This window comes from Strix aluco, chromosome 18 (genome assembly GCF_031877795.1).
Source record: "Strix aluco isolate bStrAlu1 chromosome 18, bStrAlu1.hap1, whole genome shotgun sequence".
NCBI lineage: Eukaryota > Metazoa > Chordata > Aves > Strigiformes > Strigidae > Strix > Strix aluco.
The window spans coordinates 8,374,670-8,396,794 of NC_133948.1; the positions used below are offsets into that span (position 1 = coordinate 8,374,670).

Here is a 22,125-nt window from a genome sequence, read left to right on the forward strand (position 1 = left end):
TAGCCCTCTGTTAATGGTTTCCTTTAGTGGTAATGTTGTTTTAAATAGGAAACTGTCAGGTACATTGTGAATAGCTATAAGGTAAAGTGTTTTCAGCAAAGATATTTATAGTGCAATGGTATCTAGACATGTACTGTAATATAGAATTTGCATATCGACCAAGACAATTATTAGCAGAAAAGCTCCACGTGAGACAAGTTTTATATCTCTAGGAGACATGTTCAATTTTTGCATCATCATTTTAGAGGCTTTTGCCATTTCCACTTTCTACTTCTAGTGTCCTCTTGCTGCTCATCCACAGGCAGCAACAAGGGAATATTAAAGATCTGAATAATTACCTGGTTATCTAGCTCTACCCATAGTTCCGCATTGGTGAATTTTGTTATTTTGGGCTTTGTTCCTTCTCCCACGCTTGCCCTTACAGGAAGGGCTAGGGTTCAGAGAAGTCCTTTTGCTGACTTTTGGTCTCTGGATTGAGCTTTCAGTTTTGTTCCCCTTGATTATAGCAGTTGTGGGCCCCACTGTTGCTTGTAAAGATCTCATGGTGTGACAGATCTTGGTCATTTCCCAAATCTGTATCCAAGGTACTTCAAAGCCTCCTGCCTTCAGTCAGCATTCAGACACAGGTCTTTCTGCCCAGAATAAAACCTCATTGTCCCCTGTGTCAAGAGCAGTCCTGAATCCCGTTGTATCTTCCCAGTAGCAAAGGCATGCTCCTTTACCCCTTTTCCACAAAACCTTCCTGCTGATGGCTTCATTTTTTCACACTTTAACTCTGTGCCTCTTTTTACTAAAATATTTCCTGTGGAGGTGCGGGGTTTCCGTGCAGTATCCAAAAAAGCATCAATTCCGGGTTTTTTGTTTTGCTTTCTCAGCAAGCTTTGCTCTGTTAACATTATATTTTCTTTTTAAGAAATAATTCCTTACGCATCATCCAGGGAGAATGATCCTGTGATTAAGTTGCAAGATGGTTGCTGTTAGAAGCTATAGTGCAGTTTTCTCTATAGATGTAGTCCTAGCCTTATCCCAGGTCCATTGCTTGATGTTCCCAAAGTTATCTGATCTTTTCATTCCTTCTGAGAAACTGGGACGATAATACTACCCACTGCGCATCCTTGCTGTTTAAACTTCATGGGTATTTGCAGAGTATTTAGAGATGCTCTCAGGAAATATTAGTAGGATCATTAATAAATGCATCTTGCTATTGCTACGTTATCCTCTAAGGTGCTGTTTGTGTAACTCTAGACTTTCCCACTGAACAAGTAGAGTAAACAGGTGCTTATTACTGTTTAAAATACCTTCCTGAACCAAATGTGACAAGAAAGATAAGCATTTCCTGCAGCTAAGACCATTCTTATGGGAAGGACTGCAGCAATCTAAGTTAACTGGGCTGTTACTTTATTTTGCTTTAAAAGCTGCTAGTTCCAGTTCAAGTTAAACTGATTTGTGACTTATCGAACCTGAACAAAACTAAGGTTTGCTTTAAAGCTTGATAAGCATGCTGTACACCATTTACAGTGGTTTCAATCAGCTTCAAATCAGGCTTTTAATTAAACAAGTGGACTTGTTTATTGTGATGCTTGACAAGCCTTTGTGCCCTCTGTGAAATGATGCAGGCGCAATGGCTTGAGTTTCTCTGGGCCTGCCTTAGGCGAGTTTTCTGCTCTGAATGCAGCTCGGCCACAAGCACAGCCCGACTCCTTTCTGAAAGGCACCAGCGTAGCTTTGCTCTCCAGAATCAGTGAGGAGAGGATGTCTCACTTCACAGGGAGCAATTCAGACCAGCTGGGTAACCTTCAGTAGATGGTATATCTGCCTGGTAGTTACTCTGCAGTTTGCCCTTTCAGCCCTATCAGGATGCAGTTTACACATTTGGAGGATCATGGCCTTCCAGCTGCAGGGAGAGGATTACTCTTCAGCAGGGCGTGCTAGTGTGATTTGGTTTTTTTTCTTTTTGTCTGTAACCATCACAAGAAGAATGATCTAAGCCAAACAGTTTGGGGTTGTATTTTGGAGGCATACAAGTCAGGAAGAGCACTCAGAACAAGGACACTTGAGTTAGCTTCTCTGTCATGACAGAAAACACAGTATGAAATCCAGATCCTGTTTTTCGCTCTGAGCTACATATTGCTTCAGCCAGTCCTTTTGTGTCTGAGAATTTTAAAAACTACAGTTGTAGGGAAAATATAGTTAGTGCCAAGCCACTCTTGTGTTGCACATCGTGAGAATACAGTATAGGCCAACAAGAAGCATTTTCTTCCATCATAAATTGATGCAGTCTGTGTTATGTAGGAAGAAGGTAGGGCAGGCTCTCAGTCTATCTTTACTGAGTTTTCTGTGTGTTCTTTACTTCTTTGGATCTTTGGGTAATGCCCTGTGTCCCTTGATGATAGCAAGCGTCAACCAGCTATTTCACAGAGCTCTGGGCTTAGCCTAACAGCAGTGCTGCCTTTTAAAGGACTGCTTCCTGTTCCTCAGCTGCAAATGTTAATCTCGAAGTTCAGTGATCATTAGCTAAAATAATTGTCACCCCTTTGTAGTTATTCAGGGCTGAAAATCACCAAAGGGTTTCACTGTAGCTGCTTCAGCTGTCATTATTCTTAGATTTTTGTTTTCTTCAGGATGTCAAACAGCAAACAGGATGTCCCATGGGCATTTAGAGGAAATTGCTTCTGTGTTTCTTTGTGGAGCTGGCTGTGCTTGCTCTGGTAGTTTATAACACTGTTTTTTCAAATCAAAAAACTTGCAGTGGTGGTGTAGGATCTTATGGTCTTACTGAAAGTTTCCTTGACAACACTAATGTCTTGACTGATCACAATGGGTGATCACAACCAGACAGCAATGATGTTTCAGATTGCCTCTGCTTCAAGTGTGCAGCTTTCCAGGCCTCTAGAGGTGTAAGGTTTGCTCTGATTTTTGCCAGAGTGGCTTGGTTCACCTGCTGGTGCGGGGAGCCTGAAGAAAATGGCTCTGGTTCTTGTTGGGACTTAACTGAAGCAGCTGTGGATAGCTTGGCACTGCGGGTGACAAGGGACAGTTGACTGGGGGTCAGAGACCTCTGCAAGGGAGAGGACAGGTCCCAGGACATCTAGACAGAGTGCAGGTAGGGACTTGGTAGAGTTTGGGTTAGCAATAAAAGCAAATTAGAAAAAGGTAGAAGTTGGAGTAAAAATATTCATGGTGCTGTGGGGAGGATTGTCTCTGCTTTGCTAAATTCACATCATACCACAGCTCGTGACAACCATCCATCAGTTCCCTCTGCATTGAAGTGGTGGTTCTCTTGCCTTTAACGCCAGCTTTTCCCCCAGCTGCTGCTATGCTGGAGCCTTGCTCCTAAGTTTTACGGGATCTTCAGATATAACAGGGACGTGATTGTGGGCTGGTTTGTGGAATGGCTGAAAACACGTGAAGACTGTTGCTGTGTCCTGTGATTTAAACTATGCCACTCTAGCTTAACCTTATGCCAGTGCTGGGCAAAAAATAGTGGTTGGGTCTCTGTTTGGCGTCCGTTTCTGCTACATGCGAGTTCCCTGTTCGGATGAGCTGAGGCCAGGGTGTGACTGTACTGCTGAGGGTAGGGTATGAGCTTGCGGCTCTGTCTGCTCAGTGCTGTGATCTTTGACAGCAGTTTCTGTAAAATTCATCATTCCCTGGGCAGCCTTTGTATTTATTTATTTACTTTGTTTCTTTTCTTTTTTGCACTTTATTAATTGCATGTGTGGCTTTATCTGGAAAAAATTGTATGCAATTTATGCATGCCTACAGTAGCATATGTTTTATATATTGGGTTTATAGGGATGGTACTGATTCCTGAATTAATTTGAACAGCAAATTGTTGTTGTATCTGCACACAGTATGTCTTTTCTTTTTTTAACATGTATTATGACACACATCTGGTGGTGTTTTAATTGTGTTATTGTGGTGCCTCAGAGTCCTAGTAATGAATTTGAAACCCTACTGTACTAAGCATGGGGTTTTCACATGGGATGCTTGAAGGGTTTGAGTGAATTGTTGAGCGAGATTGTGGATGCTTTTGTCCCTGCCTTGAACTACGGACTAGAACCCACAGGGTTTGTAGGATGCCATTATAAATCCTCCTTCGCCATCAAGTAGCATCAGGATGGTAACTTTTGTTCCCAGCTCTAAGTAAGGAGATATCTGCAGTGCATCACACCTGGATAAATTGCTGGCAATTTTTGCTTTTTCTCATGGCAGTTTGATTGATCTCTGTGATCCACATAAGAAGGACTTGGAGCAATTCAGGACAACTATCCAAGTTTGTACTACAGATTAGACTGTAGCTGCTGTGGGTTGTCAGTTGGGAAGAGCTTTGCCTTGCTGTCTTACTGGGGAGGCTGTAGACCAAGCCAGCCTTCCAAAATCATTCCTGTCAATGCTGTATCCAAGAGAAAGTGGCCTCTCTTCCCTTACTCAGGGGTTGCATTAGTTCCCTTTGGTTGTAGCGTTATGCTGGAAGATCATATGGAGGTGCTTGTCCACTGTGACCCTCCCAGCTTTTCCTGAGCACCTCTGTTTGGCAGTGTAGTCTCTCTTCATTCCTCATAATCATAGTGCAGCTCTGCCTTGGGGTATGTTTTTTCTAATGAGGTGTGTTTTTCAAGGAATCCAAGCTGCTGCCTAAAACTGCCTTCCCCTCCTCTCATTTATTTCTAAACATATATTGTTGGCATCTATGAATTTTATCTGCAGTGGCTTTGATAATATTTTTCTAAGATATTGATGGAACTATTGAATAACTGCAAGCCTTGTTTAAATCTTTTCACCTTCTGTAGCAAACACTAATGATTATTTATTGACACTACTTTTTGAGAACTTAGCTGATATGTTCCCTGATTAAAATATGCTTTATTGATATTTATATAGCACTAATTTTTATCGTAATGTCTTGCATCAAAGCATCAGAAAGAGTGCATCAAGAATCCTAAATGTATCACATTTATCCAGTTTCCTTTTCAACCAGACTTATCAAAGAAAGGAAACCAGGCTTAGTCAAGAACGTTAATTTTCCAGAAAACCTTGTTGACTGAAATAGTTTAGTTCAGTCAATTGAATCTAGTATTGGGTTTTTTTCTTCTGTTTAAGCCTGGTATCATGGCAATGTGCCTATAGCTGCCCAGCCAGTCCTGGTTGTTCCTTTGAATATTTCTCCGATACTTGACTTTCTTCAGCTTTCTCAGTGGCTATTCCAAGATCTATTAAAATATCTGTGTGCACATGATCTCCCATTCTAGGGTTTGTGCAGTAGGTCTGGATTTTGTTCTTAGAAAATGCTGTTCAATATCCTCCTTTTGTTATCAGAAGACTGAGGAATGAGTCTGTTTTCTTCCCAAGGACAAAGCAGAACTGCATTGGGTGTTTTGCCTGACATCATTAGTAATGTGTTTACCTTGCTTTTTGGGATCTTCTCTTACTAAAACACCTTTTGTCTTCAATTCAAAACCTTTGCTTTTGGTGGGTAGTGTAGTATTACTCGAAGAGAAATACTGTAGTATACAGAGAGATTTTTCTTGGTTGAATTTCCTAATATATTTTGAAACATCTCCTGCAGCTTTGGACAATTTAATATGTATATTAAATCTACTTTTGCTGTGAACATCACAGCTGTTGATATTAGCCTTTAATAGATGGTATCTGTATGCATAGATGGCAGCAGTGTTAAAGCTGTCAATTCTGATTGCCTCCTACATGGTGTTTAAAAGCATTGTGTAAACTCAGTCTGATTTAGTCCGTTGGCTCCAGCTGAACACAGCTCTCTCCTTGCTAAATGGATGCTTAGTCAATCACACCTCTGTCCTTCTCGGAGTTACTTCCCTTGCAGTGATCCTTTCGATATGGTCAGCTGCACTGCTGTTGGTAACACTTGATGCATCTGTTGTAAGAGTCCTGAGCTGATCTTTAGCATATCCATTTCTTTCCCATCACAAAAAAAATGTGCAAAATCAACTTCTCTTTTGATGCATATTGGATGGCATTTTATAACTGAGAACCACGGGTCTGAATCACCTTAATGTGAAACTTGAAGCTACAAATCTTATTTTGTAACTTGCTCAGAGGCTTTCAGCTCTCTTGTGGAGTATTTATTGGATGCTATTCCTTTAGACCTGTCACTAAATTAAAGTCTAGTTAGGGCATCCGATTCTGGTTGAGCATTACAGCTGGTGCAGTGATTATTAGGTGCTGCCTTTTTGTTGATGGTGATTATGTCTGTCCCTTGTCCAGCTGTGGTTTCATTGTCATCCCCCAGCTTTACAGGCTGCTCCTCTTCAGTCACCAAGTAGTGTGTGTCTTTTTTTTTTTTTGTGCTTACAGATGCCTTCATTTATTTATAAACACAGACTAAGATGCCCCAATATGTTTATTTGATTTCTCAGGGTTTTCTTCACTGAGGGAGTGTGGGGAGTCCTGATGTTTTTTCTCAGGCAGTTGCTTATAGTTTACCTTCACAACAGGACCTGATAAATCATCATGGGTGGTGGGCACTGTTTCATTATGTGTTGTGCTGGTTTTGTGCTGTAGCCCATGAATCTTAAAATTGCATGTTACCCCTTTATCGCCTTGCCTGCCTCTCCAGACTGCCTCTCCAGACAGCCCCGAGGACCCTGTTGTGGAAGGCAGCATTTAGCTAAATTGGTTAGGAATGCTATTTACCCTTCACCAGTCAAAGTCTCACTCCTGCACACACGCTAGCTAGCTGTAACCTAAGCAGGTCTACACTGACACAGTTTATCACTGACGTATGTCAAACCCAGATTTTCCCAGCTGTCTACTACCATCTGCCAAGTACGGCTGGGGGCATGCAGAGTGCAGTTTGCTATGCAGGCCTGATGGCAGCTGTAAAATCGAGCAGTTTTGCCTGCTTAAGCACCAGCTCTTTTCCAAAATAAGCATTAGCTCTCGTATCACAGTGAGTCTCCCGATCCTGAGAGCGCAGGCCATCGCAGGGAAGCGGTGCCGGCTCTGCTCCCCAGCCGCGGCCACCTGCCAGCCAAGAAGCTGTGAAAAATCTTTGCGGCAGTTCCAGTGCATCAGTTGAGCTGCAGAAATGCCAACCCAGATGCTCCTTATGGCCTCTCTGTGCTGGGCACTAATGAAAAAGGCTTCTCCAGTCTCCAAAGGGCACTGGCCCACTCTTTTGGCTGCACCACTCAAAAACTGTGAGATCAAATGTAGTTTCTCTCTAGTTAGGTATTTAGAAAAGCAAAACAAGTCCACCAGTGTTCAGCAGAGTCTGCGTGAGCACTGCAGAAAGCTTGGGGCTGCCATGCACCACTGCAGTCATAGCGTGAGAAGTGCTTTTTATCACTAGCAGTACGTACGGCAGGGTAGACAGAGATATAAGACCAGACCTGGAGAAGTGTCTTTCAGAAGGCTAAAGCTGAGCTCATCGTAGTATGGTACCCTGGCTTATCAGAGCGCCGTACAGGAACTCTTCCAAGAACTGCACCAAATGAGTGGGTTTCATTTGGTTTTAAAAATGTAAGATGACCTTTATGATTAGTTGCAAGATTTAATATGAAAAGTTAGGTTATTAATGAGTAGTTCATGTTGCTCAGGTAGCTGAGAAACTGGCAATAGCTTTTAAGTATTTTGATTTTGCACTAACACCCCTTTTTATTACAGTAAGTTGTTGTACTTGCCTTCCTGTAGCAGCCAACTCTAACAGCTTCTAAGCAGAGAAATCCTCTGCTAACATCAGTTCAATTTCTCTGCATCCCAGAGAGAGGTGAAAATTAACCAACATGTTACAGACTGCTGCACTGCAATACAGGTTATTTAAGTAACTTATCCAGAGGAAACAGGTAAGCCAGGATTAGAAACCAGAAGTCTGCATACCAGTCAAATTTATAAACTCATACAACTTTCTTAACGAATGTGGTTGGTTTTGGGTTTTTTTAAAAGGACTAATTTCCTTCTGTATCATAACTTAACAATGCTGCTCTTTTCCTCTTCATCACAGTAAGTAAAAACGGACATGTCATATTTAAAATGAGTTATAGCTGAAATAGCCGATCACAACATCCACAGCAGCACCACCCAATTAGAAAAACTACCCTAATCTAACCTGATGCTAGTGTCATTTTTTAAAATGAATCCTACTTCAATCATAAAATCCTCGGTCCATAACATTGCTTTCTATGCCATATGCCCTTATTTAGAGGAAAAAAAATGATTGCACCCTTAATTCAAAGGGAACGTTTCCCTCTGAGCCAGAACTCAATAAAATGTATCAAAAAAATTGTGGAAAAGGGCAAGCAAAGAAAATCAAATTGCAGCGTGTGAAACGATTTAAGGAGGGACCTGGGGAATACATAATCTCCAAACTGCCAAGTTAGAGCAAGTATAAAATATACAAACAAGCCTGATATTTTTCCCAGTTGATCTCATTATGAGGTATGCTTGGGATAGATAAATTTTGTTAGCATGCATTAAGGCTGGATTTTCAAGGAAACAAGTCAGAAGTAATGTGTTTAGCTGATTCCACCTTGTTTTGATACATGGGTCTTTTCAGGTTTAAAGAAGTACATTTTTAAAGCCAAATGGTTTGTTTTGTTTCAAGCATTAAAACCAAAGGCAACTGGGTGACTTTTTTTTTCCCCCCTTCTGGAAAACAGACGTTTATAATTTCAGCGTGCTCTTTAATCACTGGGGTAGAGCTCTGTGCAGTATGTTTCACTGCCACTTATTGTTGCCTGCTTAAAATACACTGAACTAGCCTTGAGTGCAATCCCTTAACAGACTGCTTCGTCCACAAATAGTACTTTTTCCAAGTCTCCAATATATTTTAATTAAATTGTCCATTTGTATTTATTAAGGCAGTTTACTGTCTCCTGCTGCAGAAAGCTGCTACTGTTGATAGTCTAACCAAGAGAAACATGAGCTTATCTGGGAGTTGATAATAAAATGCAAGCATATGTTAGCAAAAAAGTCTTCCCAAAATATTGTTTAAGCATCATTTTCATGTTTGTTGGGAAGGGAACAGGCCATACAATTAGTTTTGGTAAGTTTTTGGAACAGTTGCTCTTAACAATTCTTGTAGCCATGGGGAATCATAATCTTTGTTAGTATGAAATGTTATCTGCAGAAAATTTTTCTTCCTTACATTGACCCTATAGAAAGTTGAAAAAGGGTCCTTTGGCAGACCAGATGATAAAGTCATTACACGCTGATGAGATGTAAATGGTGTTCAGCAGCATTAGTTTAGATAGATGAGCATGATAAGGTGGATTCATCTCTATCTCTGGCAATCTGAAAGCTTGGACCTAAATTCTGGGACTTGGACGCCCCTCAGCTGTACCTACTTATCTTCAAGTAGCTTCTGCCAAAATAGATTTGCTATGAAGTCAGTAAACTCCTAAATCTGAAGGTTGTGTTTGGTCTGTCCTTTCTCTCAGGACAAATGAAAGTTGATCTTCCAGAGCTCTAAAAGGAATTAAACTTTTTCTTGAGAAGTTCATGTGTTCCTGAAATGAGGCAGCTTGGCTCAGTGCTGTGTGGAGCTCTTTGCCCCTTCAGATCTGGAAGGGCTTCTTTGTTTTTTTGGGACCATTCCCTGCTTCCCAAGTGTAGCACAAAGTAGGTGGGTGCCATTCCTGCCGGCATTTGTCATCTGGCAGAGGTGAGAGGATTAGTGGATTAATAGATGCATCTGAGCCACCAGAACAGGCATCTCCGAGATGAATATTTGAATTATGTCTCTCCCGGAGGGCGCTGCTTTCTGTCTTGCCTTCAGAAGAGCACGGAGGGAGGTTGTTGGGAGTTTCTTTTCCCGCAATGTGTGTATGCAGGACCCATTTTGTAAAAAGTAGACACAAACCCAAGCAATGGCAAGAGGTTTAAAATCAGACTGCTGTGACTTTAAGAGCGAGAAAAAAAACTGTTAAGGAAGGAAAATAAAAATCCCACAGCCTGTTGTAGCAGCTGTAGCTTCAGATCGTGTGGAAAATGAAGGCAGATGATTCAATTTGGCCTGTGCCCCGAGTACATTTCCAAATGCTTCTGTGTGTGCGCAAGATAATGAACAAATATATTGAGATGGCACAAGATCAGTCCGAGTTTGCCGCTGCGCAAGCCGTGGAGCTCCCAGTAGGAGCGCACTAGCTGTGCTGGGTTAATGGGGGTGAGGGTCGGGAAGCCCAGCACCTTTCAGAACAACTTAAGAAAAGAATTTGTCTCCTTTTGCCCCAGGCTCCCCGTGGCACTCAAACGGAGCTTGTGATAAATCGAAGTGTATTTATTAATAATGAGCAGGGGCGGCGTGCCCGTGATTTGAAAATAGGTGCGCCAAATAAAAATGTGCTTTCTTCTGACATCAGAAAAGCTTAAGTAAATGGAGAGCAGGCTGATCTATTATGATTAAAAAGCAGGGGCTGAGAGCCAGCATAGTGGTAATGAAAAAGCCTTTTTAGGGAAGCAAGACCTGTTCTGCCCATTCATATATTCTTCCGCCCTTGCCCCATAAGAAGAAATAGGGAGGGGGGAGTTGGATGGGAGAGATGAAAAGGCAGCAGCAGTCCAGGATAGCAGAACTGGACTTTAATGAGAGCTGGAGTTATTACCGGAATGAGTTATGATATTTAATCATGCTACATGATGTCCAACAGCGCAAGGTTCATAATTCTTGGCTCCGAACGTGGCTTGGGACTGTCCTCAAGCACCTGCAGCATGCAAATTGATCATGGCCTTACAAACCCTCTGTACCTTGCCCCCTGTCGTTCCTTGCCAAGCCAGCCCGCTCTGCAGTGCTGGCCCGCTCCCACAGAGCTGGAAATGGTGTCTTTCATGTTCTCAAACACAAATCTGTAGTTTGTGGTAAAAACTGAACCGTAGCTATTGCAGATAGCCGGGATTGCCTACCACCAGCTTTTCTCTGCGGTATGTGGTGTTGTCAGGTGTGTTATTTATCTTGTGGGAGGCTGCGTTGGTCTGGGTTTTAAGCAGCCTTGGGTTTAATTAATGCTTTTGGAGAATTCTGTTAACTTCAGTGATGAAATAGTCTCTGCTTGAGCAAAACTCTGGCATCAATTTAATGTTTCAGTGAATACATACTGACATGAATGTCTTGCTGACTTAGGATTTGGGTGAGAGCAGGATTTGGCCTTTGGAAGAGATAAATTACCAAATAACTTCAGTTGTTCCCTTGTGCCTTTTTCTTTGTTCCAGCTCAGCTGTCCTGAAGTGACACAGTAGTCAACCTACATTTAAGAAAAGATTCCCTCCCCCGCCCCCCTCCCCAGACCTCAGGAGATGAGGCTGAGCAGCACCTTTCAAGACTCTCTCTTGCTAACCTTTGGGCATTGGGGTTATTTTGAGACTTTTTGCCTCTCCGATGACTCCTAAAATATTTTGAGCAGACCTAAAGGCAACGCGATCAAACATACTCAAATTTGGCCCACATATGCTTCTACCTGCTGTTTCCTGAGCTTCTGTTTCAGCTCTGTTACGCTGACTGGAAAATGCCGTCTGGCAGGGCCTGGAGCGGGGCCTTCTCTGCTGTCAAAGCAGAAAATAGCAGCGGGCTGTGTGGGTACTTTCAGACAGGCAAAGTCAAAAAACTGGAGAGAGGGTTCCTTCCTAAATGCTGCTTGCTAGCGATTTTAATGTTTTCCTGTAACAGTAGTAGGGCAGCTTTATCCACGTGGAAAAGCGGCTTCTCTGACAGTCCTCCTCTTCTTAAGCCTACGTTTAGATGGGTTATTTGGCTCCTCTACCTGAGGTGTTTAATAATGGTGATTGGTGTTGCTCTAATGTCTGTGTAAGTCTCTGGCAGTGTGTTGTACAAGAGGATAATAGTGTGTTTTGTGTATGAATTTGAGGAGTTGCTTGTTTGGGTCTATTCCATGCCGGGGCAACCATGACATCCCCAGGCTGGGGCTGGGAGCCTACCTCGCCTCTGGCCCACAGACCCTTTGTGGACTCTAAAAAAAATAATAATCTTTTCAAAGGGAGAGGAAACTATTTTTTTATGGTAAAGCTCAATCGGGGAACATGGTCAGGAGGAATTTCTGCAACTCAAGCAAAAACACCTAGAGAAAATCACTAGAAATCAAGCAGCCAAACCAGAAGCAACTTTGGGAAAGAAGCTTTTGACCAGTTTGCTAATACCCAGGTCTGCAGAGAGTGCCCGTGAAACCAATGCATCCATTTAGCAGAACAACTTGTCCTCCTAGTTGGGTCCTGCATGTGGCTCATTAGGGTAATTACTGATGAATTAAGGCAGCTTGGCTCAGCACTCCGGCCGCGGGTGTGCGGGCTCCCCTGCTGGCAGGCAGCAGGTGTAAATGAACAAGATCTGTCAAAAAGGCTGATGACCCTCTTAATTCACAGCAGCAAACTGGGGACAGAGGTAGTGCAGCAAGTTTAATAATTGATATTTACTTGGAAAGGTTAATGGCAGCAGTGATGCTTCTAATTTGCTTGCCGGTGCAAGACCTTGTCAGGTCAAATTGTCTCAATTTGTTACCGTGGGTGTAGGTGTAGTTTTCCTTTAATGAAATTTGGAGAAAAGAAACAGGTGGTGTTGGGAGCGGACTGTAACTCAAGAAAAACAACAAAAGGTTGGAGTCTGGTTGGGTGAGCCTGTGCTAACTTTAAACAGCTGGCAGTTTAGTCCTTTTGAATAATATTGGCGAACATTTGCGCTTGGGAAGGTGAAAGGATTTGGAATGGTGTAATTTATTTTTCCTTTAATTTGCAGCTGTCTAGGAGTTGTTTAGGTCAAAAGTGTAATAATTTTGACAGGCTTTGATGTGTTCCTAGGTGGGAGTGCTAGGGTTATGGATCAGAAATCAGAAAGCTGCAAAATTCAATGAGTATTTCTGTATTGTATTTAGGGAACTTGTAATTTTGTCCTGCAGTAGTTAAGTGGTTCCTATTTCAGGGAGAAACAAAGCACCTGCTGGGTCTGGAAGCTTTGAAATTGGCAGGTTGGGTACTTTACATCCAAGAGTTTTGGAAGAGCTGGCTGATGACTGGGAACCAGTAGAGTTGGGTTTTGGGTAAGGGTAGGAAGATGCAGATGACAGAAGAAAGCTGGAGTGCCAGTGTTTTCGAAAGGCTGTAATTAATGGGGTATTACCATTTGTCCTATTGGCTTGGCATCGATCCTAGGCAAGATAATGGGATAGCTGAAATCACAATTGGTTAATAAAGACCTAAAAAAAGAGTAAAATAAGTGAATGACAATCATTTTATGTATTTGGAAAAAAAACTTATCAAATTTACTTAATTATATGTGGGACTAAAAATTTGATGGATAATGGCCACAGTATTCATGTACTATAGTTAGATTTCTGTGCTTGATGCTATTGGCCTTTTTATTAAGGAAACAGACAGTGTGGATTCAACATGATGGATTGCAAGTGGATTATTTCTTGCCTTTATGCCTGATGCTGGTAGTTGCGAATGCAGGCTCACTGCTGGTTGGAAATGCTTCTAGCAGATCCCAGCAGGGATTACCTCTTGTTGCTGTGTTGTTTGAACATTTTGACATAGGAATAAAGATGAAAAATTGGTCCTGATAAAAGTTTGCAGGTGGGCAACATATTGGAAAGGTGGTTTACAATGAATGAGACAGGACACTGATGCAGAGAGCGGTGGTGGTGTGATGAGATGGCTGTGAGCAAATTTGTATTTCTAACACTTCGATGTGGTTGAGCCTAAGAGTCTTATCCTGAGGAAGAAGGTGTCTTGATGAGGTGTAAGGTGGCAGAAAGGCATGCAGAGTAAGGACTTCAATCAGAAATGTACCGTTGTTTGAACATAAGCATGATATTTTCCCTGTCTTCTTCTATGTAAGCCTATACAGGGCTGTGCACTCCAGACTGGATGAGTACTGGAGCTCGTTCTCCATATAGTATCCCGAGTGTTGTGTTAAAATATTAATAGACTGTGGGGCACTTAGCTGGCAGCGCTATGAAGCATCCATGGGAGTGTAGTGATCAGTGTGCTCCTGGGACTCAGGTAGTGCCCGTGTTGATTGTGCTGCAGTGGAAAGGCCGCTTGAACGTGCTGGGGTTAGAGCACCATGAGCAAACCCTGCTACCTATTGAGACTGCAGTGAGACAGGACAGAAAGAAACAAGGGGATTTTATTGCCGTTAAAAGTACCAATTTGTACAAGCCGACATTTTAAATAGTATAATTTAAATGGAACCAAACTGATATGAATAGAACCTATTAATAAATTAAACACTTCTTTCTACCCAATATTTCACAAGGGAATTAGCAGAATAATTTGTTAGTAAATGAGCCCAGGAATGAAGCTGTGAATGACATATCTGTCCTATCCTTCTCCCCCTGTAACACACTTTGCAGATGTAAGCGGAAAGTTGCTGTGGTTTCTAACATTGGTGCCTCTCACTTATGTACAAACACAAGCACAACTTCAAGTGAAGAAAGAAGGATGATTTAGTGGTTGGAGAACCAGTGTTGGCTGTAAGAGTTAATCATGCTCTACTTCAGATTTTGTGTGTTATCTCAAGCAAGTTGTTTCAGGCCAGTATCCATCACGGTATTTAGGCACTTGGCCGTCATGCTGGTACTGACCTCTCAGTGCAGTCACTGGGGGTGGCCCCGAGGCACATCTCTGGACTAGGAACTGGAGACCAGGTCATTGGGTCAGCGGTGGCCCAGCAGCAAGTGGCAGTGCTTGAACACCAGCATCACAGTTGAGGTTTGCTAGTAGCAAAGAGTGAAGAAGGTTTATCTGTCCACTTCCCTCTCGCGTTGGGCCCTAGGACTCTGGCACAGCTTGCCTGCTTCCAGGATTGCTAAAAGCACCCCTTCCCTCACATGTTAGCAAAAGGGAATATGGACACACGTGGTCAAGCACAACTTCAGAGAAGCCCCATGCATTCAGAAGCATTCTCTCCACAGTGCCGTGGGCATAGGAGTGAAACATTGACTAAATCGCTGTCGGCAACCTCGGGAACAGGTGGCAGAGCAGTGCTTGAAAATCTCCTTTTTCCCCCCTCCTTCTTCTCCCTCTAGATGAAGGTCCCTACAAGCAGAAGTGGCAGAAATAGCGAGGAAGACAGCATCAGGGAGGCCACAAGCTCTCAGCGGAGCAGCTCAAGGGACCGTCTCAGTGATGTAAGTACCATTCAGGAGAAAGCCTCGCTTCATTGCAGCAATTCCCGCTGCTGACATGGCTTTTCATAAATCTTGCTGAACAAATGTTGGCATCCAGAGGTCACTGTGTAATAACTTTTTTTTATGTCATGATTGAGTGTTATGGCATAAGTGGTTGAGCTGCCTTGCAAACACTATAATCATGGTGCAAATAATATGATAAGCGAAAGATCAGAGATGGGAAAACAAAATGGAATTGTTATTCCTCGGGGAAGAATGGCTTGATGTTTTGTTTTGTTTTCTCAAAGAAGTTGTGTTAAAAAGCTTTTTACAGTATCTTTGGGTTTAGCTACTGCACATAATCACGTAGTTTGGGTGCAAAGTCAGTTCATCTAATTTTATGCTTCCTGCCTCCAAGTTATGAAAGGTTTTTGGGGGAAAGCTGTCTTTCTCTCAGGAAATTCGATGGTACGTTGAGTGAAATGTTATGATAAAACAAAAGCAAACGGTGCCTTAGTGTGTAAACACACAAATGGGCTTTTGAGTCACCAAGAAATCAATGGCAGTGCTGGGATAATTTTATATGAAGGCTTTTTGTGTTAGCAATTAGCATTTCGCCTTCATTAAAACATGATTTTTTACTAATTAGGACCTTTCCCGTTAGGAGAGATTTAAATGAAGAACAATAATCAAACGCTGGCACAAGCATGTCTGAAATATTAAATTTGCCATTTCAATGGCAAGCCACAGAAATCCCAGAGCGAGTGGTTTTCATGTTGAGTTCTATTAATGTAAAATATGCTTCATAACTAAAACCTGTCACAGAAAACGGCTCACACCAGCTAAATTCAATTGGACAGTTAATTTAGCTTTAAAATTGAAAACACTACCTCCGCTTCAGGATGCAAAATGAAGAGGGGGGGGAAAGCCTTTGATAAGTGTAATGTATTTGCTATTAAGGCTTTCAGAGCCCATTCTACAGGAGGAGAAGGGAGAAAAAGGGGAAAAAATGGCTCCCACAAATGTGTTTAAAAGCTGAAAGTATTTATTAAAAATGTCAGCAGAAAAGTGCTTTTGGCAGATTAAAGCGGGATTCAGCTTGACAGCTCTGACAGGGAAATGTGACGGGGGAAAATTCTCTCTACATGTTTGGAGTGTGAATGGGGCGCTGTAAACAGCCGACGCGGTGGGAGGAAGAGAAAAATAACGTGTCCTGTGATCTGCTTCCAGGATTGCGAACCCACGCGCCGCAGTGGGGAAAGTCAGCGAGGGGGGGGGCCCTTTGGACAAATTCCCTTGCTGTGGGGCATCTTTGATTGTGTTATTAGTCAATAATGATCGTCATTTTATATATACATACATCTATGTAATTCTCTCCTCCTCCCCTTGGCCACTCTTGACAGGTATGTGAGCAGGGGCACCTGGTAGCATTGCTGTACCATAATGTGGGGCCGTGGAGGAGGAATAACATATTCAGACCTAGTGATTAGCTTAGGTCAAAGCCTTAAGTGGTCTTGGAAACTTCTTGTTAAGCTGATGCACTTCCAGTTTTTTCTCCTTCTTTGCCTTTGCCCCCAAATTTGCAGGCTGAGCCTGCAGGAATTGAGTCTGAGTGCCTAATTCCTGAAAAATCTTCAAAGCTAGTTCAGCAGCCAGTGAAATTCAGTAGGAAATAAGCACTCTGCTCTTTTTTAGTCAGTGGGGACATTGGACAGTGCCTGAAGGCCGGGTCGCACTTCAGAGCTTTGCTGAAGCTGCTCTTGTGACCTGGCGACCCAGTGCAAATGAGAATTTTTCAAATTAGTAATTAAACTGTTTGAAAAGTAAGGTTCATGAATCACAGAATGCTCTTCGTTCATTATTTGACGAGTGCAATTTAGCTTTAATTACGTATAACGCTTCCTCGCGTACTAGTAAATGTTCTTTAGTCTATTTAGTGACTGTCAGAAAGTCTTAGGTAGTCCCACGGGTGCAATTGGATGTTTTTCCCCATTTGCGTGCAAAGGAATAAGGTGGCAGACTTTTTCTTTTTGAAGAGGGGGAGCAGGGAAGGGGACAAAAGACAACGACATGCTACTGAGTGTCAGTGCCTGCAGGATTTTCTGTCCAGCCGTGCCTGGTCCCTGTATGGCTCTGAAGCTGTACTTCCCAGCATGCTGTTTAAATAGATGGTGTGCAGCTGAACTTACACAACCCCTGATGTGTGGCACTGAGGATTAAAAAGCCACAGGGCAGTAAGGACGTAAAGGGAAGACGGGGACGTTTTTTCCTTGTGGTTAGCGGTTACAAATCGAGGCTGTAGCACAGGGCTGTGCTGGGATGGCCACCTGTCCTTGCAGACGGATGCTCTGCGACAGGAGGCACCTGGGCTGTTTCTTGCTCTCCCCTGAGTAGCTCTCCTGCTGTTTCTTGGTGCATTTGGCCTTCGGGACTGTTTTTCATGCTGCCTTTCCCTCCCATCTCTTTCCCCATTAACTTGGGTGAACAATGGAGTAAATGAGGCAGGAGGTGGCAGGTTTGGCTGCTGTACGGCAGCACACAGCAGGTGTGGTGGGAAATATGTGTATGAAAGTGTCGACTATAGCGTTCAGCGTTGCCACCTTAGGAGCACTGGAGTCTTCCCTCCAGCTTCATTGTCGGTCTCCATTTAGAAGGCGCTATTATGAACAGCTTAGCTCCTCTGTGTGATTTGTTTCTTGAGGTGACTTGTTCAATGGGATGCCAGCAAGTTGTTCTTTATTTACATTAATGCATGTCATTAGTCTCTAATGGACCATGAAGTCAAGAGGTGGCCTGGTCTGTCGTGAAATAATTGCACTCTAAAGAAAACTGAAGCAAATGATTGATTATGTCTTGCACACACACAGAGCCATCGGTCTGTCCACAACAAAACCCAGAGCGTTTTGCTGCTTCTTTGTCACAATGAAACTTCTGTGGGGAGAGAGTGCTACAACTTCATAGTAAGACAGCAATTGTCTGTCTTGTATAGTACGTCTTTCCAGACATTACACTGAGTGCCATTTATTATGGGTCATTGGGGAAAAAAGTGCTTATTATGATCTAGTGAAATCATCTCTGGCTGCAGAGTTTTGATTTGTTGAGGCTGGTCTCTTCTTTGGAATGATGAAACTTAGGAGCAGAAAAACAGAGAAGTTTTAGCCCAGGTTTGCACAGCAGATGGTGTGATGTGGGGGAGAGGGGATGGGAATTTGCCACTTGTTTATGTTCCCAGTGTTGATGTAAAATTCCCTTAAAATCTACTACAAAGCTGACATCCCTATTACACATGTACTCTCAGGTCTTCTACAACCAACACAGAGTCAACAGCCTTTTTCCAAAATGGGATTTTCCTCTGCTGTCTTTCATAGTGAGGTAATTGGAAGTTGCTAGAGAATTAAGAGCCAGATAAGCCATATTGCTGTTTTGTTGTGTTGACCCAAGTAAAGTGGAAGGCTTGGGCATTTTGTTTTGGTTTTTCCCCATGTTCCATAATTGTCCTAATCTTTTCTGATGTCCTGAACAGTCCAAAAATCCACACAGAGCCTTGTATAATGGCTTGAAAAAAAGGTTTTTATCTTTTTCTTGACCCATCAGCTTAAGAACTGCCTGCTTTTTAATGGATTTTCTCCCTCACTAAATTGAATGGATCGTCCCTCATTATCATTTAAATAGAAGCCTCACTCCCTGTGAACATGGAAAATTTGAATGTGGTAGTAGAGCTGTGATAATTTGAAATATTCGGAAGGTGGGGGCAAGGAGGGGGCGCAGGCGGCAGAGTGCAGAATTGCTGAATGTAATTGTCATGGATTCTCAATTTTGTTGCCACAAGATGGGAAAATAGACTAATAATTGTCTTCCAACCCTAGTAGAATAGTTGCCCTAGTTAGCTGAAGCTAACACTCTAATTGTCATGGGGGCACAGAGATGAATGAGGATGTATGCAGGGCACAGCCAGGGCTAAATTGAGTGATATACTAAGGCAAAGAGCAAATTGGCAATTATTGGCCCAGCTGAAAAGGTTGGCAGGTGTGCTGCTTTCTCACGAGCCCTTAGGGGGAAATTGGAAATATAAAATATCGACCATAAATACTCACTGATTAGGAAATATGTTGCAAGAGGTGCTGGCCACTTACGAGTCAAAAGTCTCCTTTTCAAGGGATTGGCTTCAGCTGTGCATAAAACCAGCAAGCGCTGCTACCAAGTTGTTCAGAGCTTTTCCTTCTCCTCCCCGTCCCCCAGGCTATCTTTTCTAATTTTCCATCATCCTATCCTCATATGTTTGTTTGTTTTTCTTTAAGCATAATAAACGAAAAGCAGTCTTTTAGGAAATGCAGAGATTTTCCTCTCTCTAAATGTTCTTTGATAAGTGTTTAGCATATTGTATAGACTAGATATAAAATTCTCTCTCTGGTAGATGAATACAAAATAACTTCTGTGATTTCTAATTCAAACAGTTCACTGTGATCTGCTTTTCTTTGTGTGCCATCACAGGCAGTATCTCCCCCTTCCTTCCTACTTTCTGTACCACACTTCCCCTCCTGGGGCAAAGGGATTAAAGCAGCAGCTGGATACAAAGCAGCAGGTCTGTTACGTGTGCCTCAGGCTGAAGTACCTTGCCAGAAGCATGATCAAATGAGCCTCTGAAGTGAGAATTGGCCCACAGTCACACCACAGGTCCATGTTTATCTGCTTTGCAAACTTTGGAGCATGTGGGATGCCTGGTCTTGGCTCCGGGCAGGGTGGCGGTGGGACAGCAGAGCTGGGCATGTCTCAGGCCAGGAGCACCCTCAGTGCAATAGTCAGGGATGTTACTGAGTGCGTTGAAGGAGTTTTTTGAAAAGCCTGGGATGGCAACATGTGGACTGCAAACTCTTTGCAGCACATGCTGTCCATTGTTCCCCGTGTATAACACACTAGAATCTGATCCCCAGTTTGAAAAGTGGAATAAGAGCATTGTAGAGCTTAGCAAAATAAAGGTAGCAACAGGATAGTTTCAAAACCTCCTCCTCAAACCATGAGTTTTGGGAAACTAGTTTGAATATACATACAAGGGTTATGAAACTTTTCAAGTCGCATTCTTCTGAAAGCAAAAATCCATGTCCCTTCAGCATGCTATCTACTTTTATCTTTGTGTCCTTCAAAATACCAAATGCTTGCATGAAAACCGCTGCAGCAGAAGTCATGAGCAAAGTGGTAATGACTTGCATGAAATTTCAGGTAGTAAAGCATAACTAGGAAGAAAGAAAATCTGGAGAAGTTTTTGTGAAGTCGATCAAGGGGTGATGGTTTGAATGGGAGCAGCATTTGTGCATGTTCCATGCACTTTGGAAATTTGAGGTCTTTTCATACTGTTCCTGGCTTACTGTATGCAGTTCGTTCATTCCTGGTCAGTCTTTCCTTCTGCTGTCTATGGCCATTGGCTGTCCTGTACCTTATCAAACCATTTAGAGATGTTTAGAACTTGTGTATTTTGATACCTTACTGAATTGGTTTTGCAGTATTTCCAAGCGTAACCCCCTTTGTTTATCCAACATCATAAAATAAGTGAATTAAAGAAGGAACACATTCAAGTTCTTCATGACATCCAAAATCATTCATCATGTATTGTGGTTATCTTGTCAGGTCCTGGTTTCTAAGCTAAGTGAACATCAGATGCACTCTGTGACCTTTGCCAAGTCAATTGAACTCATTGTATTAACAGACAGGAGTGTGACTATGGAAATTAATTGCGTTAAGAGACTCTGTGTTAAGGTCTGGGATATTTTCTGCCCTTGGCCCTTTTTGCCCTCCTCCCCACTTACTCCTCTCATTCCAAGACATTTGAGTTTTTTAAGGGACTTGCTTGGAAAGAAATCACTAGATTTCTCCAATATTCAAAGCTGAACCAATATTCTGTTGTTGAATGTTCTATAAATGACAAAGTGAATGGGTAAACGTGCATGCTTCTTTGTGCCTCGGTCCTGTCTGACTGCAGATTTGGGGTAACTGAGAAATAGCGGAAGGCAGGTAAAGCTGAGGAGAGTTTTCATCCTGACCAAATGCTCTAAGGCATAATTAAAAAATAGTTCTCTCCGTATTATTGATTAACTCTGCTGAGTGCTAACAACCAAATCAGGCTTGCGGCATTGGGCTCTGTGATAAGTTTTGGCCTGTGACTTGGCAAGGCAAGATTAGGCACTAAATAGGAGCTGGGAAGTCTGCCTCAGTTCCCTCCTCTGCTGGGGACTCCTCAGGTGACACTGGGCATGGCTCAGTTTCCACGCTAGCATGGGGGTGGCATTAATAATAGTGCTAGGAGGCACTTTTGAGGTACTGTCCTGTGCCCACACAGGAATAGCTGTTTGCCCCATAATGGATATTTCAGCACCTTACTTGGAGGTACTTCATATACTTTTGGTTTCAGCCAACAAAAATGGCACCTATCAGAAAAGCTGGAATGAACTCTTGACATTTCTGGAATATGTTAATTTAGGTCCTTTAGCCAAAAAGGAGGGAAGTGAAATCTAAAAACAAGAGCTGATTTTGAGGTTGTGCTGCCATCACCTGCTTTTATCTAATCCCCTTATAGTTAGCTCATATATCAAGGATACAAAAGATCCAAGCTGAAACTTGCCCAACCCATTGAGAGTGGCGAATTGGCTTGAGGTGTCCTATTACCTTAGTTATTACTGGATTTTAAAGCCCTTCTTACTGTCTGCTTAGTTCAGTACATAACCCAATGACTTTAAGAAACTGAACAGAGGGTGTCTTGATTTCTTTTGCATCGTGAGAGCAGTGGAAGGCCATGCTTTTATTTATACAAGGGCAATAACTTTTCCTATCAATTTAATAGACGATCTTGGAAAACCTGCTGAAGGTTATTGGTGAGATTTTGTCATGATTTTCTTTTCTAAATTGCAATCACAGTATTTATCAGGAATAAAGGAAGAAATCTTTGAAATACAGTTGCAGACTGCAGTCTAACTCAAACTCTCAAGGACATCGGTGGGTGGATAGTAGAGTCTTTCAACAGTAAGATCTTGTCTTTGCTGCCAGA

The 22,125-nt window shown here is 42.5% G+C and overlaps 1 protein-coding gene across 13 annotated transcripts in view; it reads left to right on the top strand.

Annotated features, from left to right (window-relative positions):
- Positions 1–22,125, top strand: part of FBRSL1 (fibrosin like 1) — a 552,195-nt gene that overhangs the window by 229,319 nt on the left and 300,751 nt on the right. For all 13 annotated transcript variants that reach the window (XM_074843783.1, XM_074843788.1, XM_074843790.1 and 10 more), the window contains exon 3: positions 15,009–15,110. In XM_074843783.1, the coding sequence (XP_074699884.1) occupies positions 15,009–15,110 (102 nt within the window). The remainder of the gene's footprint in view (positions 1–15,008; positions 15,111–22,125) is intronic.